General features: G+C 41.3%; 2 protein-coding genes across 3 annotated transcripts; one reads left to right on the top strand and one right to left on the bottom strand.

Annotated features, from left to right (window-relative positions):
- Positions 1 to 474: 474 nt before the first annotated feature.
- prr14.S (proline rich 14 S homeolog) lies at positions 475 to 12043 on the bottom strand. The gene is made up of 9 exons (XM_018239356.2): positions 11904 to 12043; positions 8666 to 8867; positions 6795 to 6832; positions 6585 to 6643; positions 4471 to 5593; positions 2716 to 2851; positions 2470 to 2585; positions 1268 to 1339; positions 475 to 928 (listed from the first exon to the last, which is right to left on the bottom strand). The coding sequence occupies exons 1-9, from the start codon at positions 11969 to 11971 to the stop codon at positions 673 to 675; spliced, it is 2070 nt and encodes a 689-aa protein (XP_018094845.1). The 5' UTR covers positions 11972 to 12043; the 3' UTR covers positions 475 to 672.
- rusf1.S (RUS family member 1 S homeolog) lies at positions 12036 to 27118 on the top strand. 2 transcript variants are annotated; one of them, XM_041578277.1, is made up of 15 exons: positions 12036 to 12162; positions 13981 to 14202; positions 15315 to 15392; positions 15494 to 15608; positions 16112 to 16157; positions 16939 to 16971; positions 17483 to 17588; positions 17736 to 17837; positions 18723 to 18793; positions 19177 to 19361; positions 20198 to 20255; positions 24490 to 24560; positions 24659 to 24757; positions 24874 to 24996; positions 26263 to 27118. In XM_041578277.1, the coding sequence occupies exons 2-15, from the start codon at positions 14035 to 14037 to the stop codon at positions 26349 to 26351; spliced, it is 1344 nt and encodes a 447-aa protein (XP_041434211.1). In that variant the 5' UTR covers positions 12036 to 12162; positions 13981 to 14034; the 3' UTR covers positions 26352 to 27118. The 2 variants fall into 2 exon arrangements, with proteins under 2 accessions (XP_041434211.1, XP_041434212.1); XM_041578278.1 differs by lacking the exon at positions 12036 to 12162 and adding an exon at positions 12179 to 12407.
- The last annotated feature ends 851 nt before the right edge of the window (positions 27119 to 27969 follow it).

Below are 27969 nucleotides of genomic sequence, written 5' to 3'. Positions count from 1 at the left end.
AGTGATTATGGACCTGAGCAGAGGGCTTTTCTGGGCAGGGCAATGGCAGATGCTGCAGATATCTGCTAAAACAAGTAGTAGTGTTTTTGTTCTTTTTCTTAAAGGAACAGTTCAGTATAAAAATAAAAACTGGGTAAATAGATAGGCTGTGCAAAATAAAAAATGTATCTAATATAGTTAGTTAGCCAAAAATGTAATGTATAAAGGCTGGAGTGACTGGATGTGTAACATAATAGCCAGAACACTACTTCCTGCTTTTCAGCTCACTTGCTTTCCACTGATTGGTTACCAGGCAGTAACCAATCAGTGACTTGAAGGGGGCCACATGGGTCAATGCTGAGGATCAATTGCAAACTCACTGAACAGTTATGTCCCATGTAGGCCCCCTTATAGTTGCTGACTAACTCAGAGTTAGAGAGCTGAAAAGCAGGAAGTTGTGTTCTGGCTATTATGTTACACATCCAGTCACTCCAGCCTTTATATATTACATTTTTGCCTCACTAACTATTTCAGTAACATTTCTATTTTGCACAGCCTATTTACCCACTTTATTTCTACACTGAACTGTTCCTTTAAACTTGCCCTACAGGATAGAGTCATTATATAGTCAGGAAGTATCCATATGAGATGAGGGTTTCTGGCACAGACGGGAGATTTCCAGAGAGGCTGCTCTCAGCTCATTTCTTCCTCAAGTTCAGCTGCCAGTTGGCTCAGCTTGTGTTGCAGTAACAGATCAGTGTTAACTTTCTCTCCCTGTGTGTTTGGGGCTCCTCTGCGTCCCCTCCCTCCACCTTTCCCTTTCCTTTTGCGTCTACGAGGGGCAACAGTACAGTCCCGAAATACAATGACACGCTTTAATGGACGGTGACTTGTCAAAACAAGGTTTTCCCCCTTCATTATTGGTTCCTCAAAAATAGTCTCAAATGTCCTGTGGGAAAAAAAAAGAAATAGGGAAATACATGAGGTGAATGGAAGAGGACTCCAAGAACAACGAGTTTTTGGTTCCGGGCATTTTTGGAAGAACCCCCCTCTCAACCCATAATTTCTCAATCCAAGTCATGTTGTAGCAAGCGGAGTCCTGTCTACCCCTAATCACAGCTGGTCATGCTCATACCCACCTCCAGCAACACCAATACTTATACTCTGTTCATCCACTCTCAGAATTGCCATGGCCATACATCCTTACTGCTGACTGACTTTACAGATGGATTCTCAGAGCACCCCTTCCACCTATCCCCAATTCCCTTTAAATCAAATCCCCTCTGACCTTTTCTCAGTAGGCGTACGATAATTTTTATTTGTGTAGATCTCTTCCAAGCTGAATTCTTCCTTCTGTAACCTGATGGGTGAGAAAGAATTACATTTTGTTTAAGCATCTGTCTAAGCTGTGGGCACAGAGATAATTGCACTACAGGATGATGCCAGTACAAAGGCTATTATATTAGAAATAGTGAATAAAGTAACCCCTATTGTAAAATATAAGGATATTATAAGTCACAGAGGAGTTCCATGACCTGTATAAATAATATACAGGTCATGGAACTCCGACGTAACTTCTAATACCCTCATATTTTACAACAAGGGGTACTTTTTTTTATTATAATACACAAGTTTTAGTGAGTCATAAGACCAAAATAACATCACTACTCACCATTTATAACTGATGACATCACTAGTCACCGTTTATAAGGATATCATTTACAGGATATTCATTGCTTTTGTGTATTATATAAGTATGAAGAACATTTTATATATCCTCCACCTGTTTTTTTTTTTTTGCCTGAAAATGCTTAAAGGAGAATTCAACCCCCTAGGCACAAAGTCCCTCCCCTGCGTAGGCCCCCCTCCCTGCCGGGCAAATGCCCCTAACTTGTTACTTACCCCTCCTTCTAGGTCCTCTCCAGCAGAGTTCGTGGCAGCTATCTTCTCTCGAGCGCTCGTCTTCCTGTAGTCATCGGCATTTTGTGGTGCATGCGCAGTAGGAGGCATTTGCCGGCTCGGAGCTACTGCGCATGCGCCCAAAATTCACGAAGTTTCGGATTTCTTTTTCGAAAACTTTGTGACTTTCGGCGCATGCACAGTAGCTCCAAACTGGCAAATGCCTCCTACTGCGCATGCACCACCAATTGCTGATGACTACAGGAAGAAGAGCGCTCTGGAGAAGATGGCTGCCATGAACTCCGCTGGAGAGGACCTAGAAGGAGGGGTAAGTATCAAGTTAGGGGCATTTGCCTGGGGGGGGGGAAGGAAGGCTTCCCTCCTATAGGGAGCTCCAATAAAGGGGCTATTTTTAAAGACAATATAAATGTTTAGCACCATGTAAAAGCAACACCATATATTACTTATAATTGCCTACAAAATTAGTTTTTTTTTTCCATCTATCCTATATGTCTCCTTTAAACCCTACCTTTAAAGTTTTCTGTACTATTCCTGTGTCCCCTATCAGAAATCCATTATAATGCGTCTCACCTTATACGCTTAGGAAGACCCATTGGAGTTAAGTTCCCCTCTTGCCTCTTGGGTCTTTTCCGGATTTGGAAGTTGGAGACTTTTCCAGCTTTGGCTCCTTTCCAGCTTTCTGGGTCCTAAGATCAAATAATTAAAATTGCCTCGAAATCCTTGGAACTATAAATCTGATTTTTCCCCATAGTCCATAAATAAAGAGGATCCCCTTGTCACACAGCATGCACTTCCCCAGATTTTACACAGACTCACCTTGAGCTCAGAATCAGAAAGTGAAGCTTCTGTTTGTGATTCGGTTCTGCTGTTAGATGGGCTGGTAAAGAAGGGTTTTTCCAACCCATTATCACTCCTGCTGGGACTATGAAGGGAGTACTCACTGTGTAATGAACTGGAAGGGAATTAAGAAAAACCAGCAACGGGGGTGAGACACTGAGAGAAGGTGAGGCTAAAACACTAAATGAATATGCTTGAAGGAGAAGGAAAGCTACTAAAGCAGTTTATTGCCAATAGATTAGCCACAATAGTGCAAGATATAACACTAAATTTATTCTGCAGAATGCTTTACCATACCTGAGTAAACAGCTCTAGAACTCTGTTTGTTTAGGATAGCAGCTGCCATATTAGCTTGTTGTGACATCACTTCCTGCCTAAGTCTCTACCCGCTTGCTCTGAGCTCAGAAGGGAGGGGGGAGGGGGAGAGGAGCAAATTGAGCATGCTCAAGCCCTAGCCCTGGAGGTTTAAGCTGAAAACAGGAAGTCTGATACAGAAGCCCATGAGTACACAATAGAAGGAAAGAAATGTGGGGTTTCTTTTGACAGAGGACTCAGAGCAGCATTACTTTGAGGGTTTACTGGTATATTTATATAGACCTTTCTGATAAAGCTTACTTCATTTTAGCCTTTCCTTCTCCTTTAAATGGAACACAATCAGAATATGGCCATGGAGGTAAATAGTAAGACTAGACAGAGATGGACAGACAATTAAGCAAAAGCAAAGGCAGCAAGACAAGACACAATTTCTTATCAAAAGATCTGGAGGATACAGTTCAGCCTGAGAATACAAACTTAAATACGGTTCCCTAGATACCAAATGGTTTGAGCTACCAGTTTGAAGTACAATGAATTAAGTGGTATCTGAAACCTTTATGTCTTATATCCATCACTGGGAACAGAAATTTGACTACATGAAGTTTTAAAATGAGACCACCCTTGGCTGTCATGTGAAGCAGATATATATATAGTAAAGGGATGTAGATGAATTTGAATATTGGTTTAGGGATAGATTCAGGCGCAGGATAGAGGACATCCAAAGCATAGAGCAGAGGTCCCCAACCCTTTTCCCCCGTGAGCAAAATTCAGATGTAAAAAGAGTTGAGGAGCAACACAAGCATGAAACAAGTTCCTGGAGTGCCAAATAAGGGCTGCGATTGCCTATTTGGTAGCCTCTATGTGGACTGGCAGCCTACGGAAGACTCAGTTTGGCAGTACAACTGGTTTTAGACATCCAAAACTTGTCTTCATGCCAGGAATTAAAAAATAAGCATCTCCTTTGAGGCCACTGGGAGCAACATCCAAGGAGTTGGAGAGCAGCATGTTACTCACGAGCTACTGGTTGGGTATCACTGCCATAGAGAGTAGAGCACATAGATAAAGAAACAGAGTAAAGACACACCCAGAAGATAGAAGTTGGCAGAAGCCACGATAGTGTGAACCTGGAGTGTTAGTTGGTCAGTTTTTGTTCTCAGAACCTACAATGAGAAATACACATACAGTCTGGAAAGAATAGAACACAGGACAAGATGAACATAGTCAGGCGCAGTGGCGGAACTACCGGGGGAGCAGGGGGTGCGAGCAGGCCAGGGCCCGCACCCCCTCAGGGCCCCCCAGCAGTCCGTTCGCCATTGAAAATGCAACCAAATGCGGCCGTACGGAGGGGGGTGGGGCCCGGCTGCGCGTCACGCACCAGGGCCGCCCCCCTCAACGAACGCTACTGGTCAGGCGACTTACTTTCCTGGGCTGTGTCTTGCCATCAAGTGGCCAAGATGGTACAGTTTTCCCATATTGGCAGAATGGGACAGAAGAAAAGGGTGCATCTCCTTCTTCAGGCAAGAAAAAGACAATAGAGGCCAGTCTCTGTATTCATCCAGTGTTCCTAAACTATGCCGTCTCATCCTGGCCCTGGAGGCTGCTTTGTTCTGTGCAAGGGTGTGAGGGCAGGACTTTCTGTTGTCTTCTGCTGTGCCCAGACTGTAGCTCCTGCCCCGAGGAAGAGATGAGCAATGGGGAAGCAGTGCTGGAGAGGGGGACAGAGAGGGACAGGACTGAGGAAGGGATGAGCAATGGGGAAGAAATGCAGGAGACAGGGACAGAGAGGGACAAGAAAGGCACCGATGAAGTGGGGGGCGACACAGTGTAGGCACTGCACTGGAAACAGCAATTTTTAGCTGGATGTTCATGCTGCTTTCAGATACTGGGGGATCTGTATCCTTACTACAATCCTCAATATAGATTCCAGAGTCTCTCTCTGCATCCTTCTTCAATAGGTTTCCCAAAAATGTGTCTCTTTCTTTGATTTCACTGTGTTCAGACTCATGACCTCCTAGAAGGTCAGCCTTATAACTCTCATGCCCTCCATGAGGTCCTTGTTCAACCTCATAACTGTCATGCCCTCCTAGAGGTTCTGCTGGATGAGCTTTACAACACTCAAGCCCTCCTGAAGGTCCACTCTGTTCTTCCCCGTTATCTGTCAGACACAGAGACATCAAACCCATTCTTCTTGGACTCAAATCTGCTACTGGTGTTGGAGATTCCTTTTTCATTTCTCTGTGCTCATCTCTATCCTGGGGTGCAGCTAATGCTTCATCTCCCATCATTTCCTCCTCCATCTGTTCAGTGTTGGTGTCCTTACGCCCCTTAATGGGACTGAGAAATATCTCTGCAAAGCTCTCCAGTTTAGAGCGCACATTGTGCAGCAGAGGGACCAGTCTCCAGCTTTGTAACTTAGATGAGGGTTCAGAGAGAGGTGGCAAATGTAAAGGAAGGGCAGGAATTTGTGAGGGAGGAGTGGAGGGGCCTGGAACAGAGGGGAAACATGAAGGTGGCGTATGGAATGTACCGTCGTTGGATCCATCTGTGCGAGGTACAAAATAAAAAAATAAAAATCAGACACAAAGGGTCAGATTTATCAAGGATCTAATTGAAAATTTGAATTTAAGTTTTTTTTCTGGTCGACTTTACAAACAATTCCAAATTGATCCCTGGACATCTCCCATTAACTTAAACAGCAGTTTGGCTCGTTTTAGGCGCCGATTAGTCAAATTCAAGTTCTTAAACGAGAATTCAACCCGTAATAAAAAAAAAAACCCTCCCCCCTACCTTTCCCCCCCCCAGCCTACCTACCCCCCTGGGAAAATGCCCCTAATTTTTTACTCACCCCTCTATGCAGATTCTGGCCTCAGAGTTCACGGCAGCCATCTTCTTCTTCTCCGGTAATCTTCGTGTCTTGACAGCATTTTCGGCCCATGCGCAGTTAGAGTAGATTTCCGGTCCCGAACAACTGCGCATGAGCCGAATGTCACGAAAAAGACCAAAGACAGAAGATGGCGCTCGTGAACTCAGAGGCCAGAATCTGCACAGAGGGGCGAGTAAAAAATTAGGGGCACTTGCCCGGGAGGGGCAGTATGGGGGAGGGTTTTTTTTTTTATTACGGGTTGAATTCTCCTTTAAGAACTTGAATTTGACTAATCGCCACCTAAAACCTGCCGAATTGCTGTTTTAAGTCAACGGGAGATGTCCAGGGATCAATTTGGAGTTGTTTGCAGCCTTCCTGACAATCAAGTTTTTTTCGGAGTAAAAAACTAAAAACGAGTTTTTAAAATTCAAATAGAATTAGATTCCAGTTTTTTAGGTCGATCCTTTTCACCCAAGTCTAAAACAAATTTCGATTTTAATAATAAATTTCGATTGGTCAAATTTCGAGTTCATGAGCCAAATGGGAGTTTAAAAAAAAACAAAAAAACTCACGTGAATTCAAAATTAGACCCTTGATAAATGGGCCTCCCCATATAGGGTTTGTTTTTTCCCCAAGATCTAATGTTTCTTGCACAATCTCCACCACTCACCCATGCTGCGTTCTGCTCCCTCTGGACTGAGTCTGCTGCAATGGGTCCACTCCTCACTTCTGAAAAGAAAGATATTAGGAGTTCACATAAGATCTTCTGCATGATTTCAGCTGGACGTAATAGGAAACGAGAGAGAGAGATTGCACTGGATCATGAAGCTGATGCTAACCCAAAATTCAGAAATATTATTACAATTAAATGGGGTTCTACCTGTCAGGTTGCTGAGACCTCATGTGTAGAGACTCCATCTATGGTGAGAGAATAAAATAAGCAAATGCATCCAATCCTTTTCCAAGTACATGCAGAGAAAAGCCTCACACCTTCCCCTACCTAATGCCAGTCTTCCTCCTTAGGTTCCTTCAGTTCAGTTGGTTTCACATAGTTCAACAGAAATAAGACTTTTTTTTAAAGGACATGTAAAGGCAAAAAAATAAAATCCCATTTTTACTTTCTTTAATGAAAAAGAAAGCTATTTCCAATATACTTTAATTAAAAAAAGTGCACCGTTTTTATAATAAACCTGACTGTATGCAGTGAAATTATACCCTTCATTTACTGCTGTGGATAGGAATTGTCAGACGGTCCCTAAATGCACTGCAGGGAAACAATTATACTTATGTACAGCAGGGGGAGCCCCCGCCTTACTTCCCAGCCATGCAGAACTCAAGCAGTTTTGTTTGTTTCCCTGTAGAGCAGTTGGCGACTGTGTAGAGATTTGTATTGGATTTTATCTTTCCTTTACATCCCCTTTACTGTTTCCAACTCCAGCTGCAGGGACAAAGATCATGGAGCCAGATTTAAACAGATAAACTGGGATTCTATTTGGAGGATTATTTTGCTGCAACCACTGGTTCTGCAGAGTTGGAGAAAGTTTGTATTAAACAATACAAAAACTATAAAATCCACATTAGATTACATGACAACACAGGACCCAGTGCAGTCTGTATATTCTGATTATTAATCAGTCTTGCTGTATCGGCTTCTGGCAGATATTATTTGACTTGTGCTGTTTTGATAAATTATGACAATCCCTAAGCAGCCCAGACCACACTGAGCATGTGCACAGTCTTGGTCTTGCAAAGATGTATAACAAAGTTACAAGATGGTGACCCCCTGTGGCCAACTTTGAAAGCATAAATCATTTGTTTGATTAGGCTTGTGGTGCAGTAAGTTCATGTTTATGTTTAGTATACAAAATACAGCATTTCTAGCATTATTCTATTTTACACTTTACTTCCCCTTTAAACTACTTTCTATTTGCGACCGTTTCTCTAATAATCAAGTTTAATTTTACATCTATCTAAAGAAGCTCTGGGAGCCAGTTACTTTGGAAACTGATCTAAATTGATACATTCAGTTGATACATTTCTTATGTTCGTCCCTGCTGAGCAGAATCCTCGAGTCTCATTAAAGGCAGCTGTTAGATTTGATACAATAGTTGCTGATATTCCACAGATACTGCTGATAAATGGATCAACTAAATGTATCAACTAAATGTAGCAAATTGTAACAGTTCAGATGCTGCCAGACTGAGACACTAGAGACAGGAGCATTAAACTTTAAAGGACAAGGAAAGTCTCTCAATGTCTGATATTAAAGGAAAAGTAAACCATTAAAATAAGCGCATGTAAAATTGATGAGGGGGCTATTCTTAGCAATTTTGTTCTTCTGTTTAAGAAAAAAAGTTTAACACTTTTCTCAAACCTTTCCTAAGCAGAAGAACATCAGAGCAGCCTCTTTCTTTCTCCTGACAACTTCCTTGACTACTTGGTGGTCAGACTGGTGGGAAACTGACCAGCAGGTGGTGCTGTTGTAACAAAATTCATTCATATTAACAGTACATGTATCCCTTAATATCTTGGAAAAAACCCAGAATAAATAATGAAGGTACAGTGCAAAAATTCTTAGAATAGCTCCCTCATCAATTTTACATGCACTTATTTTAAAGGTTTACTTATCCTTTAATTTACTACATCCAAAAAGATATAAAAAAAAAATATAAGAAGCAGCAGTGGACCCCTGAAGATGCATTTTACTGCCTATAATAAAGTGGATATTTACGCAGAAGTCACTTTCCTCACCTCCTGGGAGGCATCCCCGTGTCCTGGAGCGATTAACTTCTTGTTTTCTCTTTCATGAGGGGAGTTTGAGAGACGGGCCCTCTGGGCTCCATTGTTTCCAGTACTGGGCTCAGTTGGATTCTCATGGGTAGGGCTGGCCTCAGGCTCAATGCCTGTTCTTTGTAAGGACGGTAATGTGCTGGATGGATCTTCAGGGGAAGGACTGGAAAAAGAGACAAAAAATTAAATTATGACCCAGAACATGCCTGTGCCTCCCCACTGTCTCTCTCACATCCCCTTTAATCACTCTACTGCAGCCATAAACAATTACTCTTTGAGACTACAATTTATTCTTATTGCTTCTTAAGTCTGTCTCTAATTCAAACCATGGCCTGGTAACTAGGGTAAATAACACCTAGCAACCAGCTAGCCGCTGAAATGCCAAACTGGAGAGCAACTAGACAAAAAGTTGAATAACTGTAAGACCATAAACAAAGAAAAAAAAGTGTCTGTGAATATCAATGTCTTCAACATATAAAGGTTGATCCAAAGGTGAACTACCTCTTTAAAGGAGCACTACACCCTAAAAATGAATGTGGCTAAAAATGGCATACTTTATATAGTGAACTTATTGCACGAGGCTAAAGTTTGAGCTTGTCAATAGCAGCAATGATCCAGGACTTCAAACTTGTCACAGGGGGTCACCATCTTGGAAAGTGTCTGTGACACTCACATGCTCAGTGGGCTCTGATTGGCTGTTGAGAAGCTAAGCTTAGAGCTCGTCACTAATTATCCAGCACAAAATGAGCTTCCCTGGCTGTAATATAAGCTGATGCTACAGGTTTGCTGATTATTAAATTCTGATGCTAACTGCACTGGTTTCTGAGCTGCCATGTAGTAATTATTAGGGATGCACCGAATCCAGGATTCGGTTCGTGATTCGTATTTTTCAGCAGGATTCGGATTCGGCCAAATTCTTCTGCACGGCCGAACCAAATCCGAATTTGCATATGCAAATTAGGGACTGGGAGGGAAATTGCGTGACTTGATAAAGGGCTGGTTATGCCCGAAACATTGCTTCACTTGTCGCACAAATAAATTATATTGTTACTGAACCGGAGTGCTGCTGAAATATGTTTTGGAGATTGGATTAGACCTGAGCAGATAGAGTCAGTCGACACTCGACGCTGCAAAGAGCGGTGAGAATGATTGTGTAGCACTACTTTCTGTGTATAAAAACAAGGAAGTAAGAATTGTTTTCCCCTTCCACTCCTAATTTGCATATGCAAATTAGGATTCAGTATTCAGTGAATATTTCACGATATATTCAGGGGTTCGGTCGAATCCAAAATTCAGCTTGAAAAAGGACCTGGACGATCCAAAACGTTGCCGTATGAAACAAAGTTTTATTTTTACAAGACGCGAGTGCTGCTATCTTTCGACTTTTAGCTAGAAGGTATGTCAAAGTGAACACATCTTTTGCGTGCAACCCCCAGAAGAAAATACATAGGTGTACTAGAAAATTGTTGTTTTTGCTGTGTAATTATTTTGCTTTTTATTCAGCAGCTCTCCAGTTTGCAATTTCAGCAACCAGGTTGTTAGGGTCCAAATTGCCCTAGAAACCATGCACTGATTTAAACAAGAGACTGGAATATGAATAGGAGAGGGACGGAATAGAAAGAGGAGCAATAAAAAGTAGCAATAACAATAAACGTGTAGCCTTACAGAGCATTTGTTTTATAGATGGGGTCAGTGACCCCCATTTTAAAGCTGGTAAGAGTCAGAAGAAGAAGGGAAATAATTCAAAAACTATAAAAAATGAAAGCCAATTGAGAAGTTGCTTAGAATTAGCCATTCTACAACCTACTGAATGTTTAGTTAGACCCTGTCATATCTCTGGGACTAATGCCAGCAAAAGACTTTCATTGGGTTGTTTCACCTTTAAATTAAAGGGATACTGTCATGGGAAAACATGTTTTTTTCAAAACGCATCAGTTAATAGTGCTGCTCCAGCAGAATTCTGCACTGAAATCCAATTCTCAAAAGAGCAAACAGATTTTTTTATATTCAATTTTGAAATCTGACATGGGGCTAGACATTTTGTCAATTTCCCAGCTGCCCCTGGTCATGTGACTTGTGCTCTGATAAACTTCAATCACTCTTTACTGCTGTACTGCAAGTTGGAGTGATATCACCCACCTCCCTTTTTCCCCCAGCAGCCTAACAACAGAACAATGGGGAGGTAACTAGATAACAGCTCCCTAACACAAGATAACAGCTGCCTGGTAGATCTAAGAACAACACTCAATAGTAAAAACCCATGTCTCACTGAGACACATTCAGTTACATTGAGAAGGAAAAACAGCAGCCTGCCAGAAAGCATTTCTCTCCTAAAGTGCAGGCACAAGTCACATGACCAGGGGCAGCTGGGAAACTGACAATATGTCTAGCCCCATGTCAGATTTCAAAACTGAATATAAAAAAATCTGTTTGCTCTTTTGAGAAATGGATTTCAGTGCAGAATTCTGCTGCAGCAGCACTATTAACTGGTGTGTTTTGGAAAAAACATGTTTTCCCATGACAAAATCCCTTTAACATAACTCCCAACATTTTGGAAACTAAAAGAGGGACAAAAAAGTGGCGACATTGTTTGACCACACACATTTTGTGACCACACCCCCTAATTACCAAGTTCATTTTACAAAATGTCACAGGTTATAAAAGTTTGAACATATTTCTGTGTTTTTTTTTCCAGTTATTACAGTTTTGCTAATGAAGGTGAATTGCCCTTTAAGCTGCGAGTTTCACTTTTCCCAAGGGACCTGTTATCTTATATTGTTACAATTACTTATTGGCTTATTTGAATTGTTACAAATGTATCTTATCTTCTGTTGTGGCTGTTCTGAGCTCTCTGCCAAAAGCCAATTGCGTTAGAAACGTTGTTTCTTTTTCTGGCTGTTCAGTGCAGAGATAAACTGGACTTTCCAGTACAAATGACGTTGAGCTGTCCAAAGAGGGACTGTCCCTCTAAAAACGGGACAGTTGGGAGGTTTGTAAAGGTGAAACAACCCAATGAAAGACTTTTGGTGGCAGTAGTCCCAGAGATATGACAGGGTCTGTGGCCAGTGAATGTATCGGCAGCGGTTGGGGATGTGTAGCTAGAACTTGCAACTTCCCAGACACAGGCTAAGGCGGCCACTAGGCGTGACACACACTGGGCCGTACAGCAAGGACGCGGCTCCTCCCTGTCAGAGCTCACCGGTAAACTAAGGCTCTCCTCCGATGATGCCGCCCCGACTTCTCACACTTCATGACCTCTGACCTCATCCCACCACGCCGCTGAATTTGACGTCACGGTCGCTCCCGGCACCCCGGCGGATCAGTTCCGGCTAACTATCCCGCTCTTTCCGGCTGCTTATCCCCTAAAAACTACATATCCCGGCGTGCGCTGCGCCAGAAAGGTCCCACGTGCCCCTGATAGACCAATCAGAGTTAGACACAAAGCCACATCTATCCAGGTAACTACATGACAGGGAATGAGTTCAGGGGAGCGCGGAGAGTGGCGTGTGGGGAGAAGCAGGGTCCGCTCTGGCAGGGGGGAACCGTTTCCGAGATTTAAATGGACCGGAACGACTGTGATTTACAGATTTAGTCACCAAAGTGGATCATCAATTGCAGGGCATTCGTAATTGGACTTAAATGTGCTGTTCACCTTTAAATTAAAGGGGAACTCCACACAAACATAACTTAAACTTTTTGAAAAGTAAATATAATTTCAAGCTACTTTGCAATATACATCAATTAAAAAATAAACAGAATTGTCATGATGTTTAATGGTTTCTGACAGTTCCCTAAGCCTAGCTCCTGCTCTTCCATAACTCCCAACATTTTGGAAATAAACAGTAGGCCCTAAAATGGTTTTGACCACGCCCATTTTTGTGACCACACCCCCTAATTACCATGTTTAGGTGACACAATTTGGCAGGTTATGAAAGTTTAAACATATTTCTGTTTTTCCCCCCAGTTATTACAGTTTTGCTAATGAAGGTGAATAGCCCTTTAAAGGACCAGTAACATCCATTTTTTTTATTAAAAAATTTGTTCGGGTAGAACAAAGAAAACACAAAGACAAATTAAACTGTTAAATCCCTAAGTCTTTATTGAGAAATAACTTACCAAAACTCCGCTTGGGCTCCTCTTCACAAAAGGCGATCGGTAATCCATCGTGTGGTGCTTGATTTCTCCTCCCTGCTTTCCTTATAGGAGATAGCCAGGGAGGAGTAATCGAGCGCCGCTGGATGGATTGTCGCCGGATCGCCGTTTCTGGTGCAGATGCAGAAAGAGAAGAACTGTTAAACATTTGAGCATAGAAAATGGCATTTATTTATACTTTTTGAAGAAATCGATAACGGTGATGGGTATATTAGGGGTTTATATGTTATGTGGTCCCCTTTAGCAAATTTTGGTTTGGAAGCCGGAGTTCCCCATTTACTGTTAGTATGCTGTAGAGAGGGATATTCCAAGACAATCTGCAATTGGTTTTAATTTTTTATTATTTGTGGTTTTTGAGTTATTTAGCTTTTTATTCAGAAGTTCTCCAGTTTGCAGTTTCAGCCACCTGGTTGCTAAGGTCCAAATTCCCCTAGCAACCATGCATTGATTTGAATAAGAGACTGGAATATGAATAGAAAGAGGAGTAATAAAAATTAGTGATAACGATACATTTGTAGCCATACAGAGTGTTTTTTAAGACTGGGTCAGTGACCCTCATTTGAAAGCTGGAAAGAGTCAGAAGAAAACAGCAAATAATTAAAAAAAAACTATAAAAAATAATAAAAAGAACTAAAAAAATAAAAAGACTAATTGTATAGAATTAGACATTCTACAACGTACTAAAAGTTAACATAAAGGTGAAACACCTCTTTAATGAGGAATTTAATACACGTTTTATTTTTTTCGTTCCGTAATTCTATATATAATTCTAAGCAGCTTCCATTATACATTTGTGACACATTTTCATTCGTTTTAAAGTTATGTGTAAAGCTAATGGCTTTGGAAAGCAGTGTCTGTCTGTTTACATTCTTTGTACTGCTGGTTATGACTTCTGAAACAGCCGTTGTGAAGAGATCCTGAACAAAGTCAAACACTCTAGTAATAAACAAATATTCTCTCCAATATTGACATTGTTCCTCTTACAATGTGCCAGAAAGATTCTTCATTGGTGCTTGAGGAGCCAGCCAGTGGCCTATAGAGAAAAGCAGACCCCTAGGGAGGGGGCAGGTTCTTTTATTAATTGGATGGTCTTTGCTAGAAATAATACTCACTGCATTTTTTAGGCTTGAAGGCACAACCACACTTGCTCAATTGTGACGTCAGAGGGTGCTTCAGGGATGAAGACAAGTGACCAAGAGGGGATCTCAGAGGGCTCAGCGCTGATATGTACAGAGCGATATGGATCAAACCGCACCCAGAGGTACCTGGAGGGAACTGACGGCAGCCTTGTGTGTGAGAGGCACCCTACTGAGCATGGCTACCGCTCACTGAGAGACTTCTTTGTGGTGAGGATTCAGGAGGGAAGAGTAGGGAGGATTATTGGGTGGACTGTTCCACTCTGACTAGCAGGGGAAAGTGTATTATAACTTTCTCTGGCATCTCCGGGGGACACGTAGGGCGGAGCTTTACCCCACTTGTGTCCTGTCTTCCCCTGTCGACTACAGAGAAATGAATTTAAAGAATAGGTAAAACTTTAAAATAAGTGAATGTAAAATTGATGAGGGGGCCATTCTAAGCACCTTTGTCATTTGCATTCATTATTTATTTTGTTTTTATTCCAAGATATTAAGGCATACCTGCACTGTTAATATGAATGAATTTGGTGACAACAGCACCACCTGCTGGTCATTTTCTGACCAGTCTGACCACCAAGTAGTCAAGGAAGTTGTCAGGAGAAAGAAAGAGGCTGCTCTGATGTTCTTCTGCTTAGGAAAACAATTAGAAACCTCTCTCAAATCTTTCCTAAGCAGAAGAACATCAGAGCAGCCTCTTTCTTTTTCCTGACAACTTCCTTGACTACTTGGTGGTCAGACTGGTGGGAAACTGACCAGCAGGTGGTGCTGTTGTAACAAAATTCATTCATATTAACAGTACATGTATCCCTTAATATCTTAGAATAAAAACAAAATAAATAGTGAATGTACATTGCAGAAGTGCTTAGAATAGCCCCCTCATCAATTTTACTTTCACTTATTTTAAAGGTTTACTTATCCTTAAAGGGTCAGGGCACACAGGCAGATTCAGGGAGATTAGTTGCCTGGCGACAAATCTCCGGTTCTTCGGGGCGACTAATCTCCCCTGCCTTCCCGCCTGTTTAAATGTAAATTGCCAGCGGGATGGCACTCGGCGCGATTCATCTCCAAAGTCGCCATAAGTTGCCTGATGAGGAAACTTTGGGCGACTTTGTTAAACGAATCCTAAAGGTGAGTACATAAATCCTGTTTTCTCTGGCGTCTTCGGGGGACACAGGACACCAATGATCTAAAGCTCCACCCTACTGGTCTCCTGTGTCCCCCTGTCGACTACAGAGAAATGGATTTAAAGGTGAGTACATAAATCTTGTTTTCCATCCCCCCTGTATTCCATCTCTTACTCTTTCTTACCTTGTTTCTTTCAGTCCCTGCTTCTCCCCCATGGGTATCCAGACAGTGTCAGTAAGGATTATCTGGCGTATCAGCTGTGGGACACCATACAGGTAATATGTGAATCCCTTTCTTACAGCTGCTGCCCCTTTACCCTGCCCCACTTCCCTCTACATTCATGTATCCCCTGACCATGTATGACTTTCTATTGTAGGCATTTTCCAGCAGTGTAACAGGTTCATTGGCCACTCAATCCCTTCTGCGGGGATCAGGCGTTGGCGACAGCACTGCCACGGTAGCAGCCGCAACAATCACATGGATCCTTAAAGGTACATTGCATGTTGTTATTTCAGGACAAACATGCACAAATACACACGCTCAGATTTGGGGAGATTAGTTGCCCAGCGACAAATCTATTCTTCTTCGGTATGACTAATCTCCCCAAACTGCCTTCCCGCCGGGTAAATCGCGGGCGGGATGGCACTAGAAGTGCTTAATTTTCCGAAGTTGCCCGAAGTTTCCTCGCGAGGCAATTTGGGGCGACTTTGGAAAAAGAAGCGATCCGAGTGCTGTCCCGCCCGCGATTTACATTATAGCCGGTGGGAAGGCAGTTCAGGGAGATTAGTCGCCCGAAGAAGAGGCGATTTGTCGCCGGGCGACTAATCTCCCCAAATCGCTGCGTGTGTCTCTGCCCTTAAAGGAGAAACTATCACAATAATGGAAATGTAATATAAACTTCATTACACTAAAGGTTTTCTAATCAATAGTATTATATAGTAATAGTAATCAATTAGAAATTCTGACCCATGTCTGTTTTTCCTGCCCCCTACAGATGGTACAGGAATGGTCGGAAGGATTCTCTTTGCCTGGATGAAAGGGTTTGTATCTCTGCATCTGGCCAGATTTGGCTTTGTGCTTATATGTGTCATGTAAAGCAATGTTGTTCAATTCTTTCCATGTAGCAGCCAATTAGCTGACATATTATATACTCATGGACCGGCAGGGCAGGCAGGAGGGCCTCCGTGCTTTAAATGTTCTACTTATTTATTTGTGCGGTTGGAATAGAAAAAATAAATTGGGTTCATTTTAAATGTTCTTAGGAATTCACTTTTCCTTTGCATTCTTACAACTTCCTGTTCTGCAGAACAAGAAGTTGCTCCTGACCAAGTATTTCAAAAAACAATTTGGTGTAAAATAGGGATGCACCTAATCCACTATTTTGGATTCGGCAGAACCCCAAAATCCTTTGCGAAAGAGTCAACCGAATACCATACCAAATCCTAATTTGCATATGCATATGTAATTAGGGGTGGTAAGGGGAAAAAATTTTACTTGTTTGTTTTGTGACAAAAAGTCATGTGATTTCCCTCCCCGCTCTTAATTTGCAGATGGAAATTAGGATTCGGATTTGGTTCGGCCTGGCAGAAGGATTCATCCGATTCCTGCTGAAAAAGGCAGAATCCTGAAACAAATCCTGGATTCGGTGCATCCCTAGTGTAATATAAGTGGTTTGGGATTTGGCTGAGGTCTGTGGCTCATTGGTGTGAGGCCCACACATCCCAAGTTGTGCCATTGCTTCCTGACCACAAATTTTTTTACTTAGACTTGGCAATCGTCATTTGGCACATTTGTCTTAATTTATGTCTTACTTCTCTCTAGGAGCCGACTTGACTGTGACGCTAAAAGATGGAGGTAAAGCACTTGTGAATGCAAACATCTTGGGCGTGTTCTGTGTGGGTCTGCTATTGCTAATGTTATAATGATTAACCCCTGTTATAGCCTTAAAGGAGAAGGAAAGGTTTAAATTAAGTAAGCTTTATCAGGAAGGTCTATATAAATACAGCAGTAAACCCTCAAAGTAATGCTCCGTTTGCTCCGCTCTCCCTCCTTCCTCCCCTCCCTTCTGTAATCTGAGCCCAGAGCTATGAGTGAGCAGGGAGAGACTCAGGCAGGAAGTGATGTCACACCAAGCTAATATGGCAGCTGCTATCCTAAACAAACAGAGAGAGCTTCTAGAGCTGATTACTCTTGTATGGTAAAGCATTCTGCAGAATAAATATAATCTTATAGCTTGCACTATTGTGGATAATATTTGGAAATTAATTGCTTCAGTAGCTTTCCTTCTCTTATAAATGTTTGGGGCTCATATTTCTCATATTTTGACACCGAGCTTTCTAATCTCACCCTCTGTTTGTAACCTCAGGCTTTTTGCTGATCTTCTGAATGACATTGCTATTTTCATGGAGATCATGGCGCCGGTGTTCCCATCATTTTTTATACTGACTGTGTGCGCAGCAGGTGTTTGCAAGGTAACACAACTAAAGGTCTTACTGTATGATAATACTAATATTGTTGTCTGCGTACTCAATGTGTGCACCTAATGTAAATTGCAGTAGAGCAGTAGAGTAGAAAATGTGTGTGCCATGTAAATAACTACTGCTCTTTGTGTTTTACAGTGCATTGTGGGAGTGGCAGGAGGTGCCACACGAGCTGCTATTACTGTCCACCAGGCCAAGCGGGACAATATGGCCGATGTTTGTGCCAAAGATGGAAGCCAGGTCAGATTTCATGCTGCTTAAAGGGACACTGTCATGGGAAATTTTTTTTTCCAAAATGCATCAGTTAATAGTGATGCTCCAGCAGAATTCTGCACTGAAATCCTTTTCTCAAAAGGGCAAGAAATCTGACATGGGGCTAGACATATTGTCAGTTTCCTAGCTGCCCCCCAGTCGTGTGACTTGTGCTCTGATAAACTTCAGTCACTCTTTACTGCTGTACAGCAAGTTGGGGTGATATCACCCCTAGGTTTGCCACCCGGCTGCTATTTTACCAGCCTGGTCGGTAAAAATGATGGCTGATCCCAATGTTATTAATAAGGAAAAAAGATAAATATATAGGAAGGCTGGTATTTTTTTCCAGAAATCAAAACCCCCCCATCAGCCTAACAACAGAACAATGGGAAGGTAACCAGAAAGCAGCTCCCTAACACAAGATTAAAGCTGCCTGGTAGATCTAAGAACAACACTCAATAGTAAAATCCAGGTCCCACTGAGACACATTCAGTTACATTGAGTAGGAGAAACAACAGCCTGCCAGAAAGCAGTTCCATCCTAAAGTGCTGGCTCTTTCTGAAAGCACAGGACTAGTCAAAATGACCTGAGATGCACCTACACACCAATATTACAACTAAAAATTACACTTGCTGGTTCAATAATGAAATTCTATAGAGTGAATTATTTGCAGTGTAAACAGTGTAATTTAGAATTAAAAACGACACCATAAAAATCATGACAGAATTCCTTTAATGTTGAGGCCAATCACAGCTGCAGGTTTAGAATTCTCACTTGGTATTAAAATCACAGCTAAATGGTTATTACCCAAATACCATTGTTTGTGGAAGTTGGATCTTGCCATTGGCTTAATACTATTGTCCTGTCTTACAGGAGACGCTGGTTAATCTCGCTGGTCTGCTCGTCAGCCTCTTTCTTGTCCCACTGGTATCGGACAGTATGATGTAAGTATATGGCAGGGATCCCCAACCTGTTTTTACCTGTGAGCCACATTCAAATGTAAATAAAAATTGGGGAGCAACACAAGCAAGCAAAAAGTTCCTGGGAGCACCAAATAAGGGCTGTGATTGGCTATTTGGTAGCCCCTGTGTGAACTTGCATCCTACAGGATGTTCTGTTTGGCAGTACATCTGTTTTTTATGCAACTAAAACTTGCCTCCGAGCCTGGAATTAAAAAATAATCACCTTCTTCGAGGCCACTGGGAGCAACATGTTGTTCACACGCCACTGGTACATGGCATCTAGCAGGGGGTTCAGAAGTGTTTTTGTATATGTATACAATAATGTGCCTTTCCAGTATCTGGTGCCTGAAACTTTTTTTTTACAGGACAACCTATTTACTCTTCTTCCTCCTCACCTCCCTTCACCTCTATGCGAATTACCGAGCTGTCCGATCTGTCATTATGGAAACGCTTAACCAGTCACGGCTCAGCATTGTGTTGCACCATTATCTGAAGGAGGGGAAGATACTCGATCCAGAGGCAGCAAATCTCCAGGAACCACTGTTACCGGGTAAAATGTTGATAGTAAAAATCAGTACAAGAGAGTTAGGCTGGTCATATATTTAAAAATAACTTTGATTTTATCTTTGGTGGGATCTGAGGAAGAATTGATGTAACAGTGTGAGGGAAGGTGAACATCTATGATGCAAATATGAGTTAGAGATGTGGTGACAGTGGGAGGGCAGGTATTCGGGTTGGAGTCGAGATGACAATATATGAGGACAGATACAAATCTGAGGCGTACTTGTGATGTCAGCATGAGGTCAGATACAGTCTCAGGTGGAGCTCAGGTGGCAACATAAGTGAAGGTACAAATCTAAGATGGGGTTGAGGTGACAGTGTCAGAGTGAAGCTGTGGTGGAGTTTAGGCTACTATTTTACCGAAGTCCGACCAATCCCTCGAAATTATCGTGAAGTTAGTGGGATTCGAACGATCGAACATCTTACGATATTTCGACCGACATCTGTCAGGAAATTGATCGGCCAGGTTAAAAAATCTTTATCGGTCCCAGTACAATCTATCTATGTTTGCAGGGCCAAGCAGGCGGCTACCCTTTGTTTTCCTGGCAAATTGGTCTTTTTAGTTGATGGACAATTCGTTTAGAGATAATCGTGGTCTCAAGATGACGATCGGATCTTTTAAAAATCTTTACATCTATGGCCATCTTAAATCTACTCTATAGGATGATGTGAGACCAGGTGACTATTCAGGAGGAAGCTAGGAGATGATCCTGTTATGTTACAGATGTTAGCAGCACCATTGAATGAGGCTTTGTAATTACTGATAAGAACAAAAGACTCTGAATGGGACTTGATTTCACTCTGTTTATTTTATTTTTTTGGCAGGTCTGGGTTCACAGGTGTCAGTAAGTCTCGGCGCCCCCCTGAACTGCCTGGTGTCCAGGTCTGTTGCATTTGCTTCTCTTTTTCTCTCTGACTGCTTCTCAACCCTTCTCATTTAAACATCTCTCACTGCTTCTCAACCCTTCTCATTGAAACATCTCTGACTGCTTCTCAACCCATCTCATTTAAACATCTCGCACTGCTTCTCAACCCTTCTCATTTAAACATCTCTCACTGCTTCTCAACCCTTCTCATTGAAACATCTCTGACTGCTTCTCAACCCATCTCATTTAAACATCTCTCACTGCTTCTCAACCCTTCTCATTGAAACATCTCTGACTGCTTCTCAACCCTTCTCATTTAAACATCTCTCACTGCTTCTCAACCCTTCTCATTGAAACATCTCTCACTGCTTCTCAACCCTTCTCATTGAAACATCTCTCACTGCTTCTCAACCCTTCTCATTTAAACATCTCTCACTGCTTCTCAACCCTTCTCATTGAAACATCTCTCACTGCTTCTCAACCCTTCTCATTTAAACATCTCTCACTGCTTCTCAACCCTTCTCATTGAAACATCTCTGACTGCTTCTCAACCCTTCTCATTGAAACATCTCTGACTGCTTCTCAACCCTTCTCATTTAAACATCTCTCACTGCTTCTCAACCCTTCTCATTGAAACATCTCTCACTGCTTCTCAACCCTTCTCATTTAAACATCTCTCACTGCTTCTCAACCCTTCTCATTGAAACATCTCTCACTGCTTCTCAACCCTTCTCATTTAAACATCTCTCACTGCTTCTCAACCCTTCTCATTGAAACATCTCTGACTGCTTCTCAACCCTTCTCATTGAAACATGTCTCATTGCTTCTCAACCCTTCTCATTTAAACATCTCTGACTGCTTCTCAACCCTTCTCATTTAAACATCTCTGACTGCTTCTCAACCCTTCTCATTTAAACATCTCTCACTGCTTCTCAACCCTTCTCATTGAAACATCTCTGACTGCTTCTCAACCCTTCTCATTGAAACATGTCTCATTGCTTCTCAACCCTTCTCATTTAAACATCTCTCACTGCTTCTCAACCCTTCTCATTGAAACATCTCTGACTGCTTCTCAACCCATCTCATTTAAACATCTCTCACTGCTTCTCAACCCTTCTCATTGAAACATCTCTGACTGCTTCTCAACCCTTCTCATTTAAACACCTCTCACTGCTTCTCAACCCTTCTCATTGAAACATCTCTGACTGCTTCTCAACCCTTCTCATTTAAACATCTCTCACTGCTTCTCAACTCTTCTCATTGAAACATCTCTGACTGCTTCTCAACCCTTCTCATTGAAACATCTCTGACTGCTTCTCAACCCTTCTCATTTAAACATCTCTCACTGCTTCTCAACTCTTCTCATTGAAACATCTCTCACTGCTTCTCAACTCTTCTCATTGAAACATCTCTGACTGCTTCTCAACCCTTCTCATTCAAAGGTCTCTGACTGCTTCTCAACCCTTCTCATTCAAAGGTCTCTGACTGCTTCTCAACTCTTCTCATTCAAAGATCTTTGACTGCTTCTCAACCCTTCTCATTTAAAGGTCTTAACCCTTCTCATTCAAACATCCCTGACTGCTTCTCAACCATTCTCATTTAAAGGTCCCTTTGTAAATTATCAACTGTATAATTTGCCATTTAGTGCTGATTAGGGTTGCCACATTTTCTGGAAGAAAATATATATATCCTATATATTTATCTTTTTCCCTATAAATAATATTGGGATCAACCATCATTACCGGCCAGATGGCAACCCTAGTGCTGTTGTGGTGTGTCCTCCAGTACCTTGGTCATACTGCTGGTACAGTCGGCTCTGTGTCTCATATCCCAACATTCCCTGCTCACAGCTCAGTGTCCCATATCCCAATATTCCCTGCTCACAGCTCTGTGTCTCATATCCCAGCATTCCTTGCTCACAGCTCTGTTTCCTATATCCCAACATTCCCTGCTCACAGCTCTGAGTCTAGGGTTGCCACCCGGCCGGTATTTTACCGGCCTAGCCGGTAAAATACCTGCCAAGGCCGGGGCCGGTATTACAAATATACCGGCAATGTAGCTGCCGGTAAATTTGTAATACGATCAAAAGGAGCCCTCGGGGTGCCCCCAATCCCCTGCAACTTACCTTTTTTTTGCCTATTCTAGCGTCCGCGGGTCTCCGTAGCGCGGCTCCGCCCCTTTTGATATCACGCCACACCCCTTTTGACGTCACACCCCACCCATTTGAGGCCCCAACCCCCAGCAGCCGGTAAAAATTTTTATAAAAGGTGGCAACCCTATCTGAGTCCCATATCCCAACATTCCCTGCTCACAGCTCTGTGTCCCATATCCCAACATTCCCTGCTCACAGCTTTGTGTCCCATATCCCAGCATTCCTTGCTCACAGCTCTGTGTCCCATATCCCAGCATTCCCTGCTCACAGCTCTGTGTCCCATATCCCAGCATTCCCTGCTCACAGCTCTGTGTCCCATATCCCAGCATTCCCTGCTCACAGCTCTGTGTCCCATATCCCAGCATTCCCTGCTCACAGCTCTGTGTCCCATATCCCAGCATTCCTTGCTCACAGCTCTGTGTCCCATATCCCAGCATTCCCTGTTCATACTGCTAATAGAATCTGCTCTGTATCAAGGGTTGCCTCCTGGCTGGTATTTTACTGTCTTGGCCAGTAAAAATGATGGTTGATCCCAATGTTATTAATAGGGAAAAATGATAAATATATAGGAAGGTCAGTGATCCCAATGTTATTAATAGGGAATAAAGATAAATATATAGGAAGGTCAGTGATCCCAATGTTATTAATAGGGAATAAAGATAAATATATAGGAAGGTCAGTGATCCCAATGTTATTAATAGGGAATAAAGATAAATATATAGGAAGGTCAGTGATCCCAATGTTATTAATAGGGAATAAAGATAAATATATAGGAAGGTCAGTGATCCCAATGTTATTAATAGGGAAAAATGATAAATATATAGGAAGGTCAGTGATCCCAATGTTATTAATAGGGAATAAAGATAAATATATAGGAAGGTCAGTGATCCCAATGTTATTAATAGGGAATAAAGATAAATATATAGGAAGGTCAGTGATCCCAATGTTATTAATAGGGAATAAAGATAAATATATAGGAAGGTCAGTGATCCCAATGTTATTAATAGGGAATAAAGATAAATATATAGGAAGGTCAGTGATCCCAATGTTATTAATAGGGAATAAAGATAAATATATAGGAAGGCCAGTGATCCCATTGTTATTAATAGGGAATAAAGATAAATATATAGGAAGGCCAGTGATCCCAATGTTATTAATAGGGAATAAAGATAAATATATAGGAAGGTCAGTGATCCCAATGTTATTAATAGGGAATAAAGATAAATATATAGGAAGGTCAGTGATCCCAATGTTATTAATAGGGAATAAAGATAAATATATAGGAAGGTCAGTGATCCCAATGTTATTAATAGGGAATAAAGATAAATATATAGGAAGGCCAGTGATCCCAATGTTATTAATAGGGAATAAAGATAAATATATAGGAAGGTCAGTGATCCCAATGTTATTAATAGGGAATACAGATAAATATATAGGAAGGTCAGTGATCCCATTGTTATTAATAGGGAATAAAGATAAATATATAGGAAGGTCAGTGATCCCAATGTTATTAATAGGGAATAAAGATAAATATATAGGAAGGCCAGTGATCCCAATGTTATTAATAGGGAATAAAGATAAATATATAGGAAGGTCAGTGATCCCAATGTTATTAATAGGGAATAAAGATAAATATATAGGAAGGTCAGTGATCCCAATGTTATTAATAGGGAATAAAGATAAATATATAGGAAGGTCAGTGATCCCAATGTTATTAATAGGGAATAAAGATAAATATATAGGAAGGTCAGTGATATGATCCCAATGTTATTAATAGGGAATAAAGATAAATATATAGGAAGGTCAGTGATCCCAATGTTATTAATAGGGAATAAAGATAAATATATAGGAAGGTCAGTGATATGATCCCAATGTTATTAATAGGGAATAAAGATAAATATATAGGAATGCTGGTATTTTTTTCCAGAAAAGGTGGCAACCCTATCTGTATCCCAATATTCCCTGTTCATGCTGCTGGTACAATCTGCTCCGTGTCCCATATCCCAGCATTCCCTGCTCACATTTCTATAGATAGATCTAAATATAATTCATTTCCTGTTATCTTCCATTGACCTGTTTTCTTACTTTATGTTTGACAGTGTGTCGGAGCTTGATCAGTTAAAGAAAGATAACCGTTCCCTATACCTCCTGGGCTGGAGAAAGGATACAGGTAACATTAAATCTGTTCCCAATTATTCTTATTCTCTCTGCATGTGTTTGGCTGATAATGTTCCGTTGTATGTGTTTGAATATAAACTCTTTCTCTAGGTGGTGTGGCTGTGGTGTTACATGAGGAGGCTTCCAGTGTGGATATGATCAGAGCTTGTGTCCAGTCGGAGTTGCTTTCCAGGAAAACCAACAGCTCAGGTAAAACCCTCCTGCCCCCTGTCCTTGTATTCACCTGATCTGCCTCTACTCACTTTTATACACTTCCACTCTCATTGGCCTAATTATTTGTTTTTATTTGTTGTTGGTTTTTTCAGATCAGCACAAATCTGGCGGTTTTTCCATGCTGAGGGGACAGGACTCTCATCATTGCACAGACTCCGTTGCCTTGGAACAGACTCATAACCAGATCAACAGAATGTTCCCTACATTTCTGCAAGGTAAAAAGGAGGAAGATGACCCAATGTCCCAATATTCATTAAATGATTTTAAAGCTGTTTGTAGATATAATTTCTATTGAAGGTCGATATCTGTGTGTCCCTTTCTATTCTCTGCACTGCTCGTTCTGACTACATGTACCATTAAAACAATGTAGCAGTAGTCAGCTCTTCCCCAGCCAAGACTTCAGTGAATGTTTATGTGAGTTTCCTTCCCAGGTCTGTTAGAGCAATGGCAGAAGGGGTAATATAGGGCATTTTGCTGTTTGAGTGATTTAAAGTTCAGAAAGTTGCCCATCCATTCACTTGACTGCTAATCACTTGGACCCAAATAATGCAGTTGCGAGTCATTGCTGCAAACCCCAGTGCCCATAATCAAAGAATTAACAAGGAGTAGGAGTAAGGAGTCTTAGCTGGAGGAAAGCTGATTACCACTACATTGTTTCAGTGACACGTATTCAGAACCAGCAGTGCAGAGGACAGGGTGATAAATCATTCAACATTTTTATTAAATTATAATTGCAAGTTGCTTAGAATTACATATGCATTCATTATGCAAAATGCTACTTTTGGGTTGACTTCATCCTGAACTAATTGTATTACTATATAATATACAACAATATATAGTGAATAAAGTACCCCCTCTTGTAAAATATAAGGATATTATAAGTTACCGAGGAGTTTCATGACCATATAAAAACACGAGGCCGAAGGCTGAGTGTTTTTATACAGGTCATGGAACTCCAAGGTAACTTCTAATATCCTCATATTTTGCAACTGGGGGTACTTTATTTATTATAATACACAAATTGCAATGAGTCATGTGACAGAAATGACATCAGAACTGACCGTTTATAACTGATGACATCAGAACTCACCGTTTATAAGGATATAATTTACAGGATATTCATGGCTTTTGTGTATTATATATATATATATATATATATAGTAGTAGTGGTAGTAGTGACATCACTACTCACCGTTTATAACTGATGACATCACTAGTCAACTTTTATAAGGATATAATGCACAAAAGCCATGAATATCTTGTAAGTTATATCCTTATAAACGGTGACTAGTGATGTCATCAGTTATAAACGGTGAGTTCTGATGTCATCAGTTATAAACGGTGAGTAGTTATGTCATTTCTGTCACATGACTCACTGAAATTTGTGTATTATATATATATATATAACAACTTGACACTATTATTATTATTACATACGGTGATTTGCACCATAGCTATTTTCTTGTTTTTGTCATGCCCAGGTCTGACCGCATCAGGATGGGTGACCAATCGCAATCTATTGGACTCGGATGACTGGAGAGCAAACTGGGATTTGAAAAAGCGGCAATGAGCGATAGTGATGCCACAATGAAATGATATGTTGGAGAGACAGCAAATTCTTTGTGTTAAAAATTGACCTAATGAATAATCCAGGAGAAGAGGAATAGACTGCTGAGAAATTAGTTATTCTGTTGGTTAAGACTGGGCCTACTACAGCCAATCACAGAGCCTTACATCTAGGTCTCACTGTCATTATTGAATTATGAAAGTACTAAATGTAATTGGTGTCATATAGACTATTGGTGCAACTAAAGGACTGATGGTCATTGCCTTGGGCTGGGGCCCTCCAGCCGATCCTCTGGTATTGTGGCAGGCCAGTCCAACCACGGAGCCAATCAGTGTGTAATAGAGAGGCTCAAACTATTGCTGAGAAGAAAGCGAAAGGCCCCTTAGTGAGGTGCTCAGTAATACATTATAACATTCCTATATACACCCAAAGTCATGACAATTAGGGCCCCACCCAGTAACCCTTGTTACAGCCAGACATTCTCCTTCATGTACAACCCCCACTACTATTGGTTATACATGCTCCATTTTGTTTTTAGCGGTGTGTATGTTGGGACTGTCCCAGGCCATTGGGGGTATTGTAGTAGGTGAAAGCTAGCAACCTAGGAGTGTCCCATACAGGGACTTATTTTGTATATAGGCACGGAAGGGCTCATTATATATAAATATATATTGAATAAAGTAGTCCCTATTGTAAAATATAAGGATATTATAAGTTACCGAGGAGTTTCATGACCTTATAAAAACACGAGGCCGAAGGCATGAAATGCTGAGGTTACTTCTAATATCCTCATATTTTACAACTGGGGGTACTTTATTTATTATAATACACAAGTTTCAGTGAGTCATGTGACAGAAATGACATCACTACTCACCGTTTATAACTGATGACATCAGAACTCACCGTTTATAAGGATATAATTTACAAGATATTCATGGCTTTTGTGTATTAGAAGGATATTATAAGTCGCCGAAGGCCTCGTGCTTTTATTCACGTCATGGAACTCTGAGGTTACTTCTAATATCCTCATATTTTTCAACAAGGGGTACTTTATTTTAGGGATGCACCGAATCCAGGATTCGGTTCGGGATTTGGGCAGGATTCTGGCTTTTTCAGCAGGATTTGGATTCGGTCGAATCCTTCTGCCCGGACAAACCGAACCTGAATCCTACTTTGTATATGCAAATTCGGGGCGGGGAAGGACTTTGTCACAAAACACGGAAGTAAAAATTTTTTTGGGGAATGGATTTTCTCATGTAAATGAATAAATATATATATATGTATTTTCTCTCAGTGGGATTGTGACATTGTTTATGATAATTACTGTGTTTTTGATAGGGCAGTTCTACACCACATAGCACCAATACTTACACAATTATATCAATATGACATTTGTGAAAGATGATACAGAACTGTAATACTAAAGGGCACCAATCAATATATAATATAAAATATGTTTTTGCCACGGGTAGTGCAGGGTAATAGAGTATTGTGCATGTACATAATGAGTGAGCTGGAGCAGAGGAGTTATATGATGTTTCTCTGATCAGTTCTAAGCAGAGCAACATCACGAGACCTTCCCTTTCTCACTAAATGAATTTTCTGCCTGCTGTGGCTGTGT

The sequence above is a fragment of the Xenopus laevis genome, chromosome 9_10S (assembly GCF_017654675.1).
Source record: "Xenopus laevis strain J_2021 chromosome 9_10S, Xenopus_laevis_v10.1, whole genome shotgun sequence".
Taxonomy (NCBI): Eukaryota; Metazoa; Chordata; class Amphibia; order Anura; family Pipidae; genus Xenopus; species Xenopus laevis.
This window is presented reverse-complemented; position numbering and strand designations above follow the sequence as displayed.

Coding starts and splice junctions, on each gene's coding strand:
- rusf1.S (XM_041578277.1), top strand. CDS start 14,035: ATGAAGACAAGTGACCAAGAGGGGATCTCAGAGGGCTCAGCGCTGATA. Junction 17,838..18,722: donor GTGCCAAAGATGGAAGCCAG/GTCAGATTTCAT, acceptor CCTGTCTTACAG/GAGACGCTGGTTAATCTCGC. Junction 18,794..19,176: donor CTGGTATCGGACAGTATGAT/GTAAGTATATGG, acceptor TTTTTTTTACAG/GACAACCTATTTACTCTTCT.
- prr14.S (XM_018239356.2), bottom strand. CDS start 11,971: ATGAGGTCAGAGGTCATGAAGTGTGAGAAGTCGGGGCGGCATCATCGG. Junction 5,594..6,584: donor GGGAGCAGAACGCAGCATGG/GTGAGTGGTGGA, acceptor TACCTCGCACAG/ATGGATCCAACGACGGTACA. Junction 2,852..4,470: donor GCAAGACACAGCCCAGGAAA/GTAAGTCGCCTG, acceptor ATTCCCTTCCAG/TTCATTACACAGTGAGTACT.